The sequence below is a fragment of the Fulmarus glacialis genome, unplaced genomic scaffold, assembly GCF_000690835.1.
Source record: "Fulmarus glacialis isolate BGI_N327 unplaced genomic scaffold, ASM69083v1 scaffold44634, whole genome shotgun sequence".
NCBI lineage: Eukaryota > Metazoa > Chordata > Aves > Procellariiformes > Procellariidae > Fulmarus > Fulmarus glacialis.
This window is the reverse complement of record NW_009207028.1, coordinates 14,079-34,267: the sequence shown is the minus strand read 5'-3', so window position 1 is coordinate 34,267 and position 20,189 is coordinate 14,079. Positions and strand designations below refer to the sequence as shown.

Genomic DNA, 20,189 nt, shown 5'->3' with positions numbered 1-20,189 from the left:
CTCTATCCCAGCCAAAACCAGCACAAAGGACAAAAATCTTCCTTAGAAAAATCACAACAGCCTTTGTGAATTGCTGCAATCCCAGTGACCTTAGTGCAACCATTACATGCACCCTAGCAAGCTAACAAAAACATCACTTTGGGTCATGTCTGGCCAACTCTGATCATGGACAGAGCAAGTTATAGATCTGCTGGGAAGGGATAAGGGGATACAATACATGTAAACTTATCTAAGTCTCTGAAATTTTGTTTATGAACAAATTAAAATAAAGTCTGATAACACAGACTGGGGAAAAACAAGTACAAAGATGAGCTACTTCTATGCTCCCAGTTCTTATGGATACATAATGAGCCTTCAGAGAATGAAGCCAAAAAGAAAACAGGCAGATGAAGACAACTAATAAATCAGCTGGCGCAGCTGTTAGGAGGCATGCAGGCCCACAAATACCTTGCGTAATACACCCAAACCTCAGCTTCCAGAATGCAGAGTCAGGTTTCCAGAAACACTGACACTGGAGTGCCAAAATATCATTTCCAAAACAATTTTATCAACAGTGAAATTTTTGTATTAAGTTTCCAACATCAAAGATGCCACTTTGCAGGGGATATCTGTCTCTGTCTTTATAGACAGATTTCTAAAAGTTGTATTTTTCCAAAGCATTTTAAGTTGAAGTGCGGTTGGCTCAGTTTTGACTGAATGTATCGCCTTACAGAGCAAGTGCCACATGGCCTTAGGATAATTTAAACTCTGCGGTCCTGACAGATGTTGTATGACACAACCTCCAAGACAAATATTTTCACTGAAAAATGGCATGTGCCATTCCTTTCCTCACTGTTCACACCTAGTGCTAGAGAATTAGAAAAAGAGAAACCAGAGTGAAACACTAGGACTCAAATGAAAATCAAGTTTTTCAGGAGAGCTTTAATTACTATATTTTTAAGCAAGTATAATTTCTAAGCTATCTCTCTCTCTCTCTCCTGGAACTTCTGTAGCCATCAAACGGAAAAAAGTGACAGTTTCAGTGTTTAACACTACTTCAAAGGTTATTAGATTATCACTAGATTATTTGCCTTCTCTCCCTGTTCTTCTCTCCACTTCCCCCATCTTTTTAATCCATCTCTTTCCGTTTTGTTACTGTCCCTTTATTCCTACTGCATTTACTTTTCATTCATCTCCCTACACAGCATTTTATCACCTTTTACCATGATCTTCTCAAAAGAATACTAGCAGTGCCAGACAGCCATACAGTCTCTGCTACCTTTATAACAAATTTAGGTATCTACAGAAACATTTTACTAATAAAACTAATATATTATTCATATAATGATTTAGAAAGCTTTCCACTAAACCAGATATAAAAGGTGGGCAATTTAAAACTCCCAGCTTTCTGCCACAATTTCCCATACACAAAAACAACACAAATGCGCAGTGTCACTAAGAGAAGCTCTTTGTGGAGAACAGTGTCCCTTACCCTCTTTCCTCTCCCATTCACAATACCCCTTGTGCAGGTACAAGTTTCTTTACAGCCCAGTGGTGAATGAGATAGGGGAATTGATTCCAGCTGTAACTACACTTCCCTTATTCCCTACATTTGCTAAGTGAATGTTAACCATTCTCAGCCGTGAACTGTCTCCTCCCAATACCCGTATGAGATGAGTTGATGAGGCACTCTCCACTTTCCATGAAGCCAGAGAGGCCAACCCTCCAGCAGGGCTCAAAAGGGGACTAATGACATGAAATTCTCATTATGCAAACAAAGGCTACATAAGTTTGGCTGCATTTTTAATTTCTTGTGAGCCTAAGCTTGAATACTTTTCACAGTTTACCCAACCGCTAGCATAAGTGCAAATTTAGACTGTATTAACACTCTTATTTCATCACTGTTTATAATTAGGTGTTCAAAATTTATCACATATACATGCGAGTAGACAGCTGTGGGGGAAAAGATGGTTCATTTACATTTAAGTACCATAATTTCATTTCAGGAAAAAAAAAACAGACCATGAGATTATAAAAGAATACTTCCCTTCATGCATATTAATTCTGTTTTGAAAGCATTCATTTCTTTAAACCAACAGTAACTTTCAGTTACAATGAGTTTTTATATCATAATTTCATTATCTTATAGGTAGTTTAATATTTTTTTCTTATTACATCTTAGTAATTCTCTAAATTCAGCATGACAATTACAGTTTTAAGATTGATTACACCCAGTAAGGAATAGTCTTCAAAAGGATAATTCTAATATTTAAGAAAGAATTCTATCAACTACCAGCATAAAATTATTCTAAACACAACCACTGAAAGATTTACTGAAGCAGAAGCACTAGGTTACATTCTAACATGCAAACTGTATTTCCAGTTTAATCATGGATTGTAACATATTCAGGGATATTATCTGAGTAAGACTTAAAAGAATATCTAAATTAAAAAAAAAAAGATTCCATGATGAAGACAGTTTTTGCCTAATTTTTATGAACTCATGCTAAACTACTATTACTAAGCCAAAGAGACTTACAAGAAGACAAACATTCTCCTCCGCTACACTTTGCTATCCCATCTCTGAAGGGATAAAAATCTAGATGCCAGTTTTGAAACAGCTTCCAAGCTAAAATGACTAACCAGTTCCAACTAAAAACCTATAAAATCAAATTCACCTAGGATCATTTACAGCCATCTGCTCAGAACCATCTTCTCACTAGTCAAAGCCTTATTTCCATATGGTCTCAAAGGTGAAAAATTACTCTTTATTATTACTCTACCTAAACTATAAATGGAAGTCTGTTAGAGTAAACCCAGACATAGTGAACTTTTTGATAAGCTGAACATTTCCTGAAATCTTATTTCTTTCTACTGAATTCCAGAGGGGGTAAATCTTATTACACTGAACAGCACAGGTTAATTTAATGGAAAACACTTTGAAATAAGCCTTTACCATCTGTTTTCACCTCTAATGGCAAATCAAAGAAGAACAATTCACACTTGTATCATTAAAAAAAATGCATAAGTGATTTAAATAGATGTGTTCTTTGATGAATACAGCATGCATCTGTTTGACTTTCTTCACCTTATATCTTAAGCAGGAAGTTCTCATTTTCTAATGTAATGCTCATCACTGCAGTTGAAACCACCACAGTGTAAAAAGAGGATATGCACAAAGTTTCTTATATAAATAATTCCTTACAATGTGAAAGTGAAGCTCTTCAGTAGTTCCAAATTGCCTCTGTGCAGCAAGTGATCTTAACACTACTTCCCTTACTAATAGTTCCTCCTACTCAGACACCAGCTACCCCTCTCAAATTGTCCAATTGATGAACATAAAGAAGATGAACTCAGAACAAGTGCTCTCAGCCAGGACTTTACCTGAATCGTTGCTACAACTGGAGAACGCCTTCTGCACTTGAAGGCTTGTCTTCTCTCCCCCCAAAAACTATGTCCCAGCAACATGCTTTAACTTAAATAACTTAAAATAAAAGATTTATGGTCTTAGGTTAGCTGTATAGAAAGAAGATGACTTTAAAGAACTCTACTGCACACAGGGAAAGGAAGAAAAGTTTATAAATGTAAACAAAAGATCAAGCAGAAGATCCACATAACCAAGCAGCATAAGAAAAGTGAAAATAAATGAGTGGGTAAAAGCAGTTATTATAACATTAAGAAACCCTACAAACCATAGTGAAAACATATGCTATGACATACGCTAATTCTCAGTAGGAATTACTGCAAGGAGGTACAACACAGAGTAGTTATAAAGGGAATTACCTTACATACAGAGAATCTATACAGAAGCTATCTGTTACAGCTGGCACCTCCAGGAGTAACGTGGTGTTAGAGTGACCAGCAGCAGAAAGATCAGAAAAGGGAAAACAGGTGAAGAGGTAAGAACAAAAGATAAAATACTCTGCAATACCCAACACAATGGAACATCAGAGCTACCACTACAGTCCCAACAATCATTAAAAGGAAGCACCATTCATATTATTTACTCTAATACTCATGGGGGAAAAAAAGAAAAAAAACTCTATTACATGTTTCTTTTACAGTGATTTTGTCGTCTGGGAGCAGGAGGGTTTTAAAAACACAATGATAACCTGATGGAAACCCCTCCGTCAGTATGCAGTCCACCTCTAACTTATAGATCATGTAAAAAGTTTTACTCTATTCCAATAATTTCATTTATATATTTCAAATATCATCGCTTACTTTCCATCTCTTCTAAATATGTGAGTTAACAGGCTCAGTTTAACATTTCATGGTATAGTTGTGTGCACTTCTTTCCACACATACTAATTTAGAACAGTTAAAAATCCACACCATTTAGAAACAAACATCCACACAGGTGCCTTTAAAGCATAACACCTTAGTTAAAGCCAAAATTAAATGGAGTTTTCTTTTCTCTGAAAAAAATTTGATGTTACCAACCTGAAATCCCCTTTATTGTTCACAACCCTCTCTGGAGGACAGTACTGCGCAGAACTTTCTAGCACCACAATGTCTACTGTCCTTGTGTTATTCCCACGTCTGGTTTGTACATGGCAACCCCAGTTTCCTGTGGAGCCAGCCTGAATGTTTGAGATTGTCAGTGCACTGGGAAGATAAAATAAACAAAAAAACCCAACGGTCTGCTAATAAAATTTATATAAGCTTTTAGCAAAAGACGAATAAAGCACAGAAAGACAACGGAAGAAACAACCAATTACATACAACTGTCCATGATCTTACAAAACCAGAGTTATCTATGAATCAATGTACTGTAATTAACAGAGAAATATTTACTATTCTTCTAGCTCTCAATTTTGCCAAGGTAGGAAAGAAAAAAAACAGCCATGGGAAAAAATTCCTTAACTTCAGAAAGACGAGATGAGAAATCCAAACTCCCCAAGTGTTACCATTGCTCTTCAACACAAAATTTTTATAGTTGTTCCAGAACGGCCAAACTAAAATAACTCCCCAAATGCATGATTTGTGATGAAGTTAGAAGCCCTAATTTACTAATACAATTACAGGATATATAACCACTCTGTAGATGCTGAATGAATCAAAAAGTCTGCTGCAGGCAGAATAAATTATAGATCTCTGCTGGAGAACTTCAATATTACCAACTGTGGTATGCTCAAAAGGAAGAGTAAAGAATCTCACTTAAATGCCTTGTTTTCATAATTTTCATATTCCAAGAGAACAAATGTATCTTACCACAAACATATTTTACATGAACTGCATTAGGTAATCCTTGGAGATAATTAAAACCCAACTGCAACAGTCCTGGGAAACCTGTTCTAGCTAACCCTGTTTTAAGCAGGTGGGTTTGACTAATCAAATCTCTAGACCTCCCTCCTCAAATGTGATAGTTAGCAACAGTAACCAAACCCAGGTAATTTAAGAGATGTGTGAAGTTACAGGCTACTTCCCTGCTTGGGAAGTTTCTTTCTACATATGTTCACTCAGCGAGAATATGAGAGGGCCTTACTGGCTACGGAAATAGTCACTAAATCAGAGCAGAAAATAAGGAATGGGAAATACATTTTCTCTTTATGGATTCACCTTGCAATCAGCGAGCAGTTATGAATCATGTTTTTTTCAACAAAAATACCCTGGGACTCATCAGTTTCCACTATCTTTCCATCCTGATACCATAAGACTTGCATGTCTTGATCAATATACGAAGCCATACATTGGAAGGGTAGACTATCTCCTTCAAAGACAACCTGACGGTGAGATGGAGTCATATAGAAAGATGGTAATTCAAGCGGCGGTTCTAGAATTCAAGAAATAAAAGCACAATTAATAGCAAGAATCTGTTATATACATAATTTTCAAAAGAGGAGAAAAATACACTGAGTATCAATTATTGATATAATCTTGTAAGCTGCATCTTGCAAGATTTATATAAAAACTACATTTGATGCATCAGATATTGAAAATACAAATTCTCATCATATTCTTTTTCAAAACGTGTATTCCTTTAATGTAATACATTTCAAAAATCTTTTGCTAGCCCACATCCAAAAGAGTGAAAAATATAAACTTGAATGAAAAAAATACATTTATGCATTTTATTTCTTCACTATTTCCCACTATTAATATTTCCAAATCACAAATACATATGTTTTATTATTTTGACAGATGGAATAACTCTAATACAACAAAGAAGTTAAGCAAATTGGTCATGGTTTCATCACAACAAGAAGGCTAATCAACAACAGAATAACCATGTAGGAAAGTAAGTCATAAAATAAAGACCTCAACTTCAGAATTTGGGCTTGGAATAATTTGGAAGTTGGAGAGCTAGACTCTGGAAAAAAATTATCAGTTTCTGATTCCTGTTGTGAAGATTAGGTAAAAATCCCTGAAAAACATGGATTAGCAGGAAAAATGAGTTTATCTCCAGAGGGTGCCACTCATCCTTAGTTTCTACAGACTAACATCCACAATCACCAATTTATTTATTATTTATTTCCAAAACAAACAACACTGAATCATGACTAAAGATCAGCTTTTGAAAAAGAATCACTATTACCACTATCATGTAAGTGCTGAATTCCAGGGAAACAAAACAAAGCATAAAAGTCTGTTCACTAGTATTAACAGAATATGGAATGCGTTAGAAAGTAAGTATCAGTTGTCAGGAGTGCTTACCGCAGGTCAGAAGCTCCTGCTTAACACCAGTCACCGTCTGCGACTGAAGTGACTTGGGATAGGCACATTTAGTTTCACGTACAGTTATATTTCTTTCTTTTAACCACTGATGCATCCACAGTATGTTGCAATCACAAAGAAGATAATCAGTCTGAAATTCTCTGCAACACAAAATAGGTATTCACAGTGACAAAATGCAACACTCAAAGGTCTGAAAGCTTGACATCAACAGCTGTACAATGCCTCTCATTGTCACGGACACACAGACAACAAGCAGTCAAACCCCAGAACACAGCGGAGTTGCCTACCACTACGTATTGGAAGATACTCTAACCCTCTGCAAGACATGGTCTTGCAAAAGAGAGAGAACAAAAGTACACACTCCCTGAGAAAAGGAATCTTCTCCATAAATATGAGGAACATCTAATACCTGCGCATGAAAAAATTTCTAGTAATTTCTTTCATGGAGGGAGTTTACGTTATTTGATTTTGCTTTAACAGTAAAATCAACAGAAATATAGAAACAGCCTCTCACCTATTTCTCTTTTCAGAACCACTATTCACACAATTTTAATGATAGTTTTATTCTGCTTTATATGAAAATCATATAAGGCTTTTCATTGATTCATAAAGTCTTCTCTGTATAATTTAATACTTTCTACTAAAAAGACATACCAAATCCCCCCATAGCTATGTTGTAGTCAGCTAAATTAAAAGAGAACATAAATATTTTATCTGTTTAGAAACAGTTAAAAATGTATCAAAACGTATCGCTGTGTCTACACTGTTTTTTACCTCCAAACATAATTTATTTTTCTTTTTGCAAATGTCTAGAGGATAACACAACATCACAGGCAGAACACTTCAAACACTAAATCAAAATTCCTGTGAAATTCCATTTGGTTTTTGTTCACAGGAATTCCTCCAGACACATACACTTTAGTAGCAACAGTTACATCCAAGTTCTCTTGTCAGACCTGTGATGTTTTTGGACAGCAACCCTTATGTACACAATTAGAATACCAGGAATAACAACTAATGAACAATTAAAAGAAGCTAGAGGAGGGAAAGAAACATTTGCCTTTATAAACAAGAAATTAACTCTGTGTCAAAGCCAGAAGTCAGAGCTTTTGAGAAAGTCCCAGCACAGTGAGCCAACTGTCATGACTTCCAGGGAAAAATGCAAGCTAATCATCAGCACTCAATTTTTTTTCATTTGCTTTCTTTCTTACACAAGATTACAATTCTCATGAAATTAAAAGAGAAAAAAATAACATAAGGTTGAGATGTACCCACTGTTACGTGTAACAAAACCATACTGTTCTTCAAGGACCAAGATATTCCTTAAAAGTATTTGTCCCCTTTGTTAAAAGAAGGTGTAAAATGCTATTTATTTAATATAAAGTAATAATCGATGCATACGGAATAAAACTTTCAGAAGCCCAGATGCCAGTATAGCTTTATTTTCTCAGAACTATGTAACAAATACTGAGCATCTTTTGAAGACAGTTATATAAGCAACCAAATAACTGTACATACATTTCCCATGCACTTATTCAGATAAAGAAACCACTGTTATGAGGTTTAAAAGTAAAAATGCAAAACTGTAGTACAAACAAGTGTATATAAAATGGGTTTTGTTATGAACACAAATTATCATGCAAATTAAGATTAGATGCAATAAGTACTTACAGAGACTTTAGTGAACCAAGATGATCAAATGTTCCCTGTGTAAGTGTAGAAAACAGATTTCCAGAAAGATTCCTAAGAAATAAAAGTATCATGATTTGAATTCATGCTCAAGCAACTGACATTTGAAATAAAAAAAAAAAAAATTCCTCTTCATAGTCATAGTTCACAAGACTGTAAGAATAATAATCAAGTCTGATAGCCTAGCAAAAATCCCAAATTAAACTGTTCCCCAATACTTCTTTTTTGGTTGATTGGGAACAAGGATTGAAAACAAATACTTTATTTTTATTTAAAGCAACAACTAGCACATGCTGAGCATACATTTCAAGAAGTTTAAAATTAACTTCGTTGTTCACAGAGAATTGATGTGTTGCTATTAACATGCTATAAAAAGCATGTTTGGTCTAGCAGAATATTTTTCAAAAGTATTATACATCCCACTTTCTCTGTATCAGTGAAAGCACTGCATAAGAAGCAAACAACCCGGGCAAAGAAACATTGCATAATCTTACATGTTATTTTCTTAAAGTAAATGAAGAACTACAAAATGTGCAAGAAAGCCAGCAAAACACAACCATACGGATGCCATGGTAGAAGGCACAGATATTAAAACATTCTATAACCCTGAAATATTTTTCTAGGGAAAATATTTTGTACAGTCTGCTATTCTCCCCCCCCTTCTACCCCTCCTATACCTTCTAAGAATCTGGAAAATGGTTGTAAAGCAGACAGAGCACCGAGTAGTATGGTTTTGGTCATGCATACGCACATGGCCCCCCCCCCCCCCCCCCCCCCCTTTTTTTTTTTTTTTAAGCTTGCTACTGAGTAACAAGTAGCAATCACAGCCATATTGCATCTCTTTCAGGCACACACTTAAAACAAACTACTCCCACTGAAACAAAGAATGTTAACTTACATAAGACTAAAACTTAAGAAGTGAAATTATATACAACAAAATTATACTTACAATCTGATAAGATTTACAAGTCCTCTAAATATATCTGCATTCAGGCAGCCTATTCTGTTATTAGTTAAGTCTCTATAAATAGGAAAAAGCAAAAATCAGAATAAACTGTTTTATTTCCAAATGATATACAGTCTGCAAACAGAAGTATTTCAACTAAAATTCATGAGTAACAGATTGCACCATATATACATTTAGTCTTTTTCAGCAAAACCCAAAAGGTACTGCTATATGGGTGGACACACATGCACATAGAGTCCTTATTCCATTTCTAAAGTAACAACAGTTTGCCATATACAATTAAATGAGCTTATCCTTACCAGTAAATCCCCTTAGAATAGGTTTGGCTTACATCACTACAAAGTAAATTTTTGTATTTGTACAGTATATTCATCATATGTGCCACATCACCTAATTTTTTGACATGCCAGAGAGACCTATACTAGTCCATTTATTGTACATAAATAGGACCACTTCTATATTTATACTTACATAAATATTTAAATATTCTATATTTTACAATGTAGGTCTTAAATCAAATTGCCAAAAATTCTTAAAAGAATAAAAATTAAGCTTGCAAGTACTAATGGTCCAGAATTGGTCCTTCAGCTTTATTTTTAAGGTTTTCAGTGAGCCAGATCATCTGATCAGTGCTAAAAATTTAAAAAGGAAAGCTGTATGCTGACTAAAGGTGGGGGCGGGAGGAGGGCGGCGAAATCACTAAGACTTAAAAGCTGTCCCAGATATGTTGCGAGAATCTGAAGAGTGCTTTAAAAAAAGGAAAAGGAAAAAAAGAAAAAAGAAAAAGAAGGCCATCATGCTGAGGTCTTGTTTTTCAAGTTTCATCTGGGACAGAATTTTTACTGTCAAGGTATAAATCCCCCAAAAATGTGTTAATGGGAATGTTGGCACAACCTTCAATAAAGCAGCATTAACAGCGCTGTAACTTCAGTGTAGTATTAATAGCAAGGGACTGTGTTCCACTATGACCTTTGGAAAAAAAAAAAAAGAATCATGAGGAGTTTAACATTTAACAAAGCAAGACTTGATGGCATCAAAGCTCTGAATGAATGTTCACCCAGTGATGTTTCAAGTCACCGAAATACAAAAAGGGAGGAATAATACAAGAGACTGTCAGTAAGAATAAGTGAGACTGCCAAGCCACAAGCAGTGGATGTTCTTCAGTCGTAAGACTGAAAGCAGACTTTGTTTTATACATTCATGTATGTGTATAAATTTAGACAGCATATAAATATTCAACTTTTAATATATAATAGTTTTGCTGTCTATAAATTTCCAGAATCTAAGACTTACTCTACTCTCAGGGGTTTTTGTTTGTTTTGTTTAAAACGACTAGCTAGATATACCACTTACAGTCTTTTCAGAGATGAAAGTCCCAGAAAAGCTCCTGGATCTATAGTACTAATAAGGTTGTTCTTAAGGTCCCTGCAGAGAAAAATTAAGACGTTACATTTATCACAAACTACCCCTTAAAACAGATATACATGCATGAAGATACATTTAACTTGTCTCAACTTGTTTGAAAACTGCCCAAAAAACCCATACAGCACTTTTCTACTTTCTCTAACATAGTATCTTTCAAAATTTGAAAATCTGTATTGTAACTAGAAAGAGGAATATAAACAGCATGTGTATTCCTTTAAATATTCTATCAGTTCCTATCACATGAAACAGTATAGAGTCAAAGATACTTTGCCACGGTGTCCGAAAAGATTACAGCTGCTCAGGGTGTAACATTTGCTCATTACACAGTACAATACTATTTAGCACAGTGTTGTCTTCTTCAGCCTACCCATTTTAAATACTTCAGTAGTGCCCAACATCTATCAAAAGAAGCAAAACAAGATCCTAAAAATACACCAAAGACACAACATTGAAAGTTTCCACCAATGTTACTGGCACAAAAGCAAAGCCCTGGCTGAGAATCCCAAATACAGCTGGTGAAAAAGCTCAGAGTATTTTTAAATCTTAAGTTTCCAGAATAGGAGATTGTAAGGAGAAATGTAAAGTAACTATGTCATTAAACTGCTTTATTAATTTTACACATGATATAGCAGTTTCAACTCCTAACTCGAGATATTTTGCAGATACAGCTTAATTTGAAAGGTCACAGAAAGCATCTGCCAGCATCTACACAGTTTTGAACAAACTTTATCACTGCATGAATGCTAAAATTATTTCCACCTCCTTATCCATCCAAGTTTTTTACTATACTATTATTTGAAACTTCACAGGCACTTACTACTACAAGGAAAATTTCTCAGTCCTTGGTAGTATGTGAACGTTCTGCACTTGAAAAGAAAACTGGTAATTTCAATTAAAAGCAGTGTTTTAGTAAGCAAAGGTAGAAAAAACATCTCCTAAATCTACCACAACATCAATAATTCTGCCCAAAAGAGAACAGTACAAGAGGATTACATCTACACAGACATGCATGAGTGAAAAAATAAATTCATCCCAAGATTTCACAATAGCATTTCCTGCAGCCAGATTAACAAATCATGGTACAACAGACAGTGTCATGGCACACGGATCATGCTTCAATGCCGTACCTAATAAATATTTTAAATACTTGAAATACTTTAAATATTTTAAGTTTACCTTGCAGTCCAGTAAATTAATTTTCAATAAAACAACGACATATACACACACTTCTCTTATCTCAACTTTATATTCTTGCCCTGTATGGTGTCAGGGACTGCCAACTACTTCCCAAGCAGTATCACAAGCCTGAAGAACCGTTAATGTTTTTAAACCTCTTTCAGCAGGCTTATAAACCAGTACAAATCTGAGAATACTGAATGTTAATCACCACTTATTTATTGGGACAGGGAAGAAAAATGATACCTACTGTTCATATTTTAAATTTCATTTTAAAATCATGTAACTCCCATTTAAACTTAAAATCTCACTGTGGAAAACACTCAGGGAGAAAAACCTTGACAACATGCCTTGGAAATCCACTAGTCTAGATTATCAGTGATCCTTAATTTCATTACTTAAACTCAAAGCATACTCCTTGATACACCTCTTTCTTAAACCCATTGCTTCAGTGGAAAGAAACAATATAGTTCTAAAATTAAAAGCAAGAGTTTTAGTAGGTCCACAACCTGTTTACAAATTTTGTTAATTAGTTGATAAAAAATGACCAGTCTATTCATTATGTAATTTTTTGCTTTTTTCCCCTCCCCTTAGTAGGTCTTAATATCAGTTCCAGAAGGATAATTACACTAGAATTAAGAAATTATTTTTAAAAAGAAATGCCAACAAGTTTCATCTTTTCATAACACTCATTCCATATATATTCTGTATTTTGCAAATAAGATAGCAAAGCATTAATGAACCACCATACTAAAGGAATTTTTAAAAAACACCCTGAATGCCCAAAGTGTTAGCATTTTCTCAACCTGCAACTATAACAGTTGGGGAGTCTCTGGGGGTTTTCCCCCCCTCCCAGTGGCAGTCATTAGTAACCACTAGCTATGTATTCATCTATCAAAAAGTATTAGCAGACGAAAACTGTGAAATATAAGAGATATTTAAAGATCTCAAAATTAACACAGTGCTGACATGTCTGGCAGCTCTTCAGAAACAGTAAAAGATGTTGATACACAGGCTGGTGCAACTGCCAGGACTCCTGTATCTAGGACAGTTTCTAAATGAAGAAATGATAGTTGTGGTTAAACCAACAGACTGATAGGATTCCTACATAAAAGGGAGGTGGGGGAGAAAATCTCATTAGAAAGTTGTGTTTGGCTTTAAATTTTTGTTGTTTTTAACACATATAAATGTATTTATACAAACTACAGATTTTTAGCAACAGGAATTTACTCATCTCAGCTGCTGATTTTAGTAATTTTTCTTTGACAAAGCTCAACCAACAGGATATAGTTATTGGTATTTATTTGTCCGAATAAAAGAAAATCTGTCCAAAAGAAATCCATTAGAAGAGGGTTTCAGTTAGGGTAATATTACAACTTCCTCATATAGTCCAACTTCTGGATGAAAGCACAACTAAATCAGATCAACTGCCCCGCTGTTATGACCAGTGAAGTCCTGAAAACCTCGAAGGATGCAGATTTCACCATCTCATCACCCAACTCTCTAAGTATTTAACCATTCTCATTATGAAGAATTTTCTTATGTCCAATTGGAACAGCCCTTTTTCAAATCCATTATTAAGTGGCCAAATAGCAACTTACCAACAGGCAAAAATATTTTTAAGAGCCTGACAACTGCACCTAATGTTATCTTGTTAAGAAAAATATCTTAATGAAAGAACACTTAAATGTAACTATGGTTTGCCATGTAAAAAACAAAATCTTTACATTTCATTAGAATTTACAATGAAACGTTTCAGTGGCTAGTCGTCTATGACTTAAAAGTGCACAAATACATACTCAAAAATTACTTATGTACGAATACATATTACTTATAACTTACTGCTTTCTGTCTCAGCACAATGAAGATTGTCTTAATTATTACTAAAGCATCCTGCAGGCACAAATAAACGATGCATATATATACATACTGACACATATATACATTATTTAGCGCTCTCAACTACCATTAGATAAGCTATCTTTCCTTCCTGAACAGAACGTGAAAATGAACGTCGGACAAAAAACACATTAGCTACCATGGACTCTTAGTATATGAAATGCCTTTTCAAAAAGGAAACGGGGGAAGAGGACAAAGAAATTACAAAAATAGGTTAAACATTACATAAAGTCAGCCTATCCCTCCCACAGCTCTATGGGGTGTAGATTTTATGCAGGCAGATCCAATAAATGCTTATGACTGATTAAACAATTTTTATGTTTCCTCATCATTCACTGTGTATGATTTAAATTCTACCCTATACATGCATAGGCTTTCTCCCTAAAATATAGCAGGCTGTATTTATTTTGAGTTTTCACCATCCATGTACCAAATATTTAGGGTACCACCAAAACTGCTGATAACTGGAAGCCTGGGTCTCAGATGTAGAATTCTGCTTTTAGGTCACCATATTCAAATTGTATGTGAGGATCAAGTGCTGCTGGAGCTGTTTCACCAGGTTCAAGTAACTGTCCCTAGGAAAGGAAAACTGGCTCAAATCTATGATTCCAATGATATTAGAGCAACACAAGAATAGAAAGGAACTGGAGTGTCCAGGTTTGTAAGGAACCACAAAAGAGGAGACAACAGACAGTTCTGAGACTTGGATATTTTCCAAATGGAAATTAAAAAGTTGTTACTAAAAATCATCTCTTGACTTTTTGAAAAGTTCTTACATATGCTTTTGACATCCCCTTGCATCTACAGAAATAGACAGCAACTTGGATCGCTGTGTTTTGCTTATGCCATCACATCACCTATGACATGCATTGACGAACTACAATAGTCAAAATTTCTTGAAGATGTAATACAAAAAAGATTTAAAAAAAAAAATGCTTGAGACTACCACACTTCTGCAAACTAAACAAAAGCTATAACCTAGACAAGAAAACCTTTTTGTTTCCTTCAAATAATTTCTATACTTCCAACAGGTCAGAATACTCCAAAGCATTCAGTTTAACAGCACAGATTTTTCAGCAGAGACTAGAAGCACATTTCCCCCGCCTCACCACTCATCTTTCAAAAACTACTTGAAAACCAGGTGAAGATGGGGAAAATAAATATTTTGTTAGCCTAACACTCTCAGTCTTCTCCTGAAAGAGCCACAGCTAACAAAGAGATGGAGCTTCCAGAATCAAAACCAGAACTAAAGTTAGAACAGAAAACAAGTTCCTGAATATTCATAAAACTGTTTCTCTGCTCAGCAATATTCAAACAAGAAATACTGACAATTTCCAATCACTTTTAAAGATTTCCCAAAAAAAAAAGTTCCGGACCACCACTAGAAGAACTCAGGTCCATCTTTTCACATGCTCTGCTGCACTATCACAAGAAGAATTAAAATCAGAAATTGTTACTGTCTGAGGAAGTATCAGATGCTGCTCTTTTTATTTAAGGCATCCATATATCTGTACATTAGTGCTGTAAAAACAGGAGAAAAACAAATGAGGCTGTCTACAAATAACACTCCCTTCACACTGCATATTTTCCCTTTTCAAAGGTATATTAGTATATCCTAAAAATACATTGGTAAACCCTTGTCATTATTTACAGTTCAATAAATATCAAACCTTTCTTTTGCCATCTAAATATCTTACTGAATTCCATTCCTGTCTCTTCCTTCTCTCTCTCATGCACAATGAAAAATAGTACTTTATAAATGCATAACGTAATCTTTCTTATCCTTGCAAAAATCAACAGGGAGCATTAGCTAGCTGCTGGATGGAAGGCAGCAGTTTGCTTCTAAGTTGCTGGACTTTGAATAATGCTATATAAAGTCAAGTATGTACTAGATGAAAAATTACCTGTCACGAATTAGTTATGCGAGAAGCTACTTCAACATTTAAACTGCAGGAAATTCATAGCAAAACACAGCATTAATAAAGTCCGCGGAGATTAAAATATTTAACATCTTTTTGTACAGACACTTTAATTACCATTTATGGCAGTAAAAATCTTTGACCTGCTTACTGTTATTCAGCTACTATTTGCATGAATTTTTCCTGTAAGAGTAGATGTAGACATAGCATTGTCATTTTCCACTATAATTAACAAACATTTAAACCTCCAGTAAAACAAAACTCTTATTTTGGTAATTTTATCACCCTGTTTACAAAATAATGCATTACCAAATTCTACATTTTCATAAATTAACATATGTGCACAAAATTATTAACAAACAGATTTGAAATTCCTACTTGGGGCCAGCATTTTTAGTGTACTTCCCCATTGTTCTGGGGCGTACAAGCAACAAATAAAACAATCTCTCCCTTTCAATAGTAACAGTGAAGCATTGTCAGATGGGGGATGAGGTCAAGAGATAACATGTTTGAGCAAAAGGATAACCTAAAGGGAACAATTTGCCAGATGTAGATACCATATGCCCAAGTTTATCTGAAGAACTGAAAAAATATCAGAAGCCATTTAAAAATATGTAAATTTTCATTAAGATGTCCAAGAACTAAACAGGAGAAAACAAGTTTAGTGTGTTAACAGATGAACTATGAAGTTGTGAATCTGTATTTCAGGTTTCAAAATACTGATTAAAATGCAAGTTAAAACAATTATAATGCAAATACATGTTCCTGACATATTAGCTTTTTTTTAAAGGCTTTGGTTAAATATATCTACACATCTAAACTCTATCCAAAAACCATTAAGGAGAAATGGCAAAAATATTTGCTATGAAGTATAAAATCAAAAGGAATGAACAAACAAGCATTAAATGCATACAGAATCTCTCCCTTGGTGAGCAGCAATGTTAAGTGACAATGCTACTGTCTGAATTAACTATTTAAATGCTGACTGAATTTCTTTTATCTCCATTTAATCTCTTAAATTAGAAGTGGGGAAAAGAGCATATCTACAAAGAAAGAAAACACTCATAAGGAAATAAGGGGGAGTATGAGTAGTAAGAAAAAATAAAAATAAGCAAGAATGGCAAAAAAGCGCGATTTTAAAGGCATGCAAGTTATCACAGTGAACTTTAAGGAATATAACTTGAAACTGCTGAAAACTTGAAACTGCTGAACATGTTAGTGTTCAAAACAGTTACCATGGCTTTCAATTTTTTTTCCTTTTACTATTGACTATTCATTTAAGTTTGAAAAATTGTTTTAATTACAAGAATAGCTTCTGTCCAAGGTCACATGAGCTTTTAAAGCAGAAGAGTATACTTTTACTGTGGTTAAATAGTTTTTTAAATAAGTCTTGCACAAAAGAAAAAAGAGATTGGCATTAATGACTAGTGTATCATGTTAGTCATCCCTTCCTTTATGATGAAGACACCTGACCATTAACAATCATTTGTTGATGTATTAACTCCTACACCAGTGCACATAAAGTGTGTTATCTCATTCAGATGAGACCACTATACCATCTAAAATACTGCTATCCCAGATCACTTTAAATGCTCAAATCATGCCTTACTTACTGCTTTCTTTTCCTTCTCATGAAAGAAGATATTAAAATAACCTAAAAAGTCCTTACAAATGACAGGAGTTAAATGGATGAAAGCTGGGTTCTTATAATTTTAAAGAAAATTAAGATTTGGATTCATAGAGCAAATGTAAATGATCATCTCAAACTAATTAGAGTTTCAAGTATTTCCTGTCTGAAAATTGTAATGAGTTACAACAAATAACAACTGTCAGCAGATGCCTTTATTACCTAGAGCAAGGATGCCAAAATAATGTGTGAAGATCTAGAATGCCTCACTGCTGATAACGTAGCTTCTTTGGCACAATGGCTTATTTCTACAATAAAGCTCATCTGCCAGCGCAGAAGACAAATCTTTCTTCTGGCATGTGGGGGATGGAACAGTGGAAGTGTTTGAATTTATTTAGGCCAGGTGACCGGGATTGCAGCCTTCAAGTTTTAGAGGAAGAATAAAATACTTTTAATCCCCTGAAGCCAAAAGTCCTTTGGAACTCTTCCTAGATGTTGTGAGATGATTACGAAACTGGCTACTTTCCCAGTCAAATGGCCTAGAAAAATCCTTATCTCTAAAGTTTCTGCTTGCTCCCAGGTAGATCAACCTGCCAATCCTGACCTTCTACCAGCTGGAAAAAAGCTGACTGCAACAGAAGCTACAATGCTTCTTCTGATCCCATAGGTCATATATCATCTGAAAGGGAAAGTTAAAACAGGAAGCAAAAGTTGTCAAAGAAGTTACTCCCATCAGGCTCACTCCCATTTTTTTCCCCCATACATTCAGTATATACCGAAGTTGTAAAGTAAGCAGCAAAACTGTTAAAATAAACATCAACAACAAACTTAAAATGCATTTAGCCTCTTTTAGAGGCTCTAATACATCCGCTTCCCCTACAAATATACTTTGATAAAGGGCCTGACACTTCCTAAGAAATTAAAGAAATAATTTTCTTTACAACATAAGTTTTCATATTACGAGGCCAACAACAACAAAGCAAATGCAGTCATCACGGCATTCCAGTGAACTTCTCACTGAAACTGCCCCAATCTCTCACCCGGAGGTGAGATTATCCCTTTATGCTGTTACATGACATTCATATTCACGAAGAGAATGCTTAACTATGTTAACTCTTCAATCACAAAAAAAAAATATCAAAATAAAGTAAGAACACATCTCTTAAATAAGACATTTTGTTCTCAGAATTATTAATGAAACATAAACAGTATATCACTTAATTTTTCAAGTGAAAATAGCTTTTTAAGAAGTGCTTACAATCTTTCAAGAAGGTTTAATCCAGAGAAGGAACCATTCTTCAACTCTGTTATTTTATTGTTACTCAGAATCCTGTAAACAAAAACGAACAAGAATAATACATTATAAATTTGGTAACAAAATTATTTGCTGCAGCTTACATTTCTGGTGTAAATCTTTCTGTTTAACAGCCTTTATATCAAACTGCAATGCCTAGCTCATTGTCTGAAGTGTATATAACCGCACTGCTTAAATATTATGAAGAAAAAAAAAAAAGATGATTTTCTGTTATGTGCCCTAAGTACCATGCAAGCTTACACAACTAACATATGAAAGAAAGTACACCCATATAGGATTATCATAATAAAACACCAGAATTGGCATAATAGAAAATGAATCTACACATTCAACATTCTGTTCTTCCATACCCATTTTGGTTTTCAAAACCATGTAGCGTATCGCCTGTTTCCCATTTCCTCTGCTGCCACCGTCAGCCGCTCACATGCGCTTACTTCTCCCATGTTGTGCCACCTTTCCCCAGCCATTCTTCACACATTCATCTTTCTCCTCAATGCAATCTTTTTAAGACATCTGCAAATAAGCTCAGCAAGCAGTCCTTTACTTCTATCTATCCTTTCTCCTTAAGGACTACACAACCGCAAGTTCCCTCTTCCACACGAATAACTGGATCGGGCCCATCTAGCCAAGTATCCTACTCTCCAATCACAGCCATCTGCAGATGCAAATTACCCTCAAGTTAGGAAATCCCTTGTATAGCTGGATGCTTCCTTACTTAGAAGGCCCTGCTTTCTATACAGCTATGTATTTCTCTATCACAAAAAAGCCTATTTTCCTTTTGAATCACGTAAAATTTTGGCATCCACAACACTCCTTACAAAAGATTTCGCAGTACAAAGCTCCGTTCCACAAAGAACACCTCATCTCATTTGTTCTGAACACAGCTCCTACTAGCTTCATTTGATGCTCCCCACTTCTTACACTGAAACAAGCAGTAATCAATCCCTACCTACCCTCTCTTTTCCATGTGTAATTATGTAGAAACCTAGATGGCCTCTTGCCAGATGGAAGATTCATATTTTACTTAATTACTCTTCACACGGAAGTCATTTTGTGCCACCTTAATAATTTCTGAGCTCTTTCCAGCTTTATTACACTCAAAAAATTCTGAGATAATACCACCAGAAATGAAACAGTACTCAACACACAGACAAGTCACAATTCTACATAGTGGGATAATGATGTTCTGTTTTGTTTCCTACTATTTTCCTAGCAATTCCTAACATCTGATTTGCCTTTACCACTTGCACTAAGAATTGAAGATTTCTGGTCAACTTAGCACCCATCATCTATATATGAAGACAGAATTGTTGTTGTCCCCAACGCAATTTTCATTTTTCTACAATGTGCTGCTTCTGCCATTTTATTGCCTGATCATAAACTTCTCCAAAATTCTTCACTTTACCCTCATCCTTATTACATCAAGCAACTCACCAAACTCGGTCAACCCCCTACTCACACTGTTTTACAGGTCATTAAGAAGTACGTTGAGCATTACAGGTCTCTAGGACTCCA

At 34.9% G+C, this 20,189-nt stretch overlaps 1 protein-coding gene across 1 annotated transcript; it reads right to left on the bottom strand.

The window, feature by feature from the left end:
• Positions 1–4,422: 4,422 nt before the first annotated feature.
• On the bottom strand, positions 4,423–19,117 carry LOC104075439 (probable G-protein coupled receptor 125; the record flags this gene model as incomplete). Its single annotated transcript, XM_009575945.1, has 8 exons — positions 19,044–19,117; positions 18,618–18,689; positions 10,667–10,738; positions 9,296–9,367; positions 8,329–8,400; positions 6,637–6,797; positions 5,542–5,755; positions 4,423–4,587 (listed from the first exon to the last, which is right to left on the bottom strand). Coding segments are annotated over exons 1-8 (902 nt in total), but the record flags the coding sequence as incomplete, so codon positions are not given.
• Between the last annotated feature and the right edge of the window lie 1,072 nt (positions 19,118–20,189).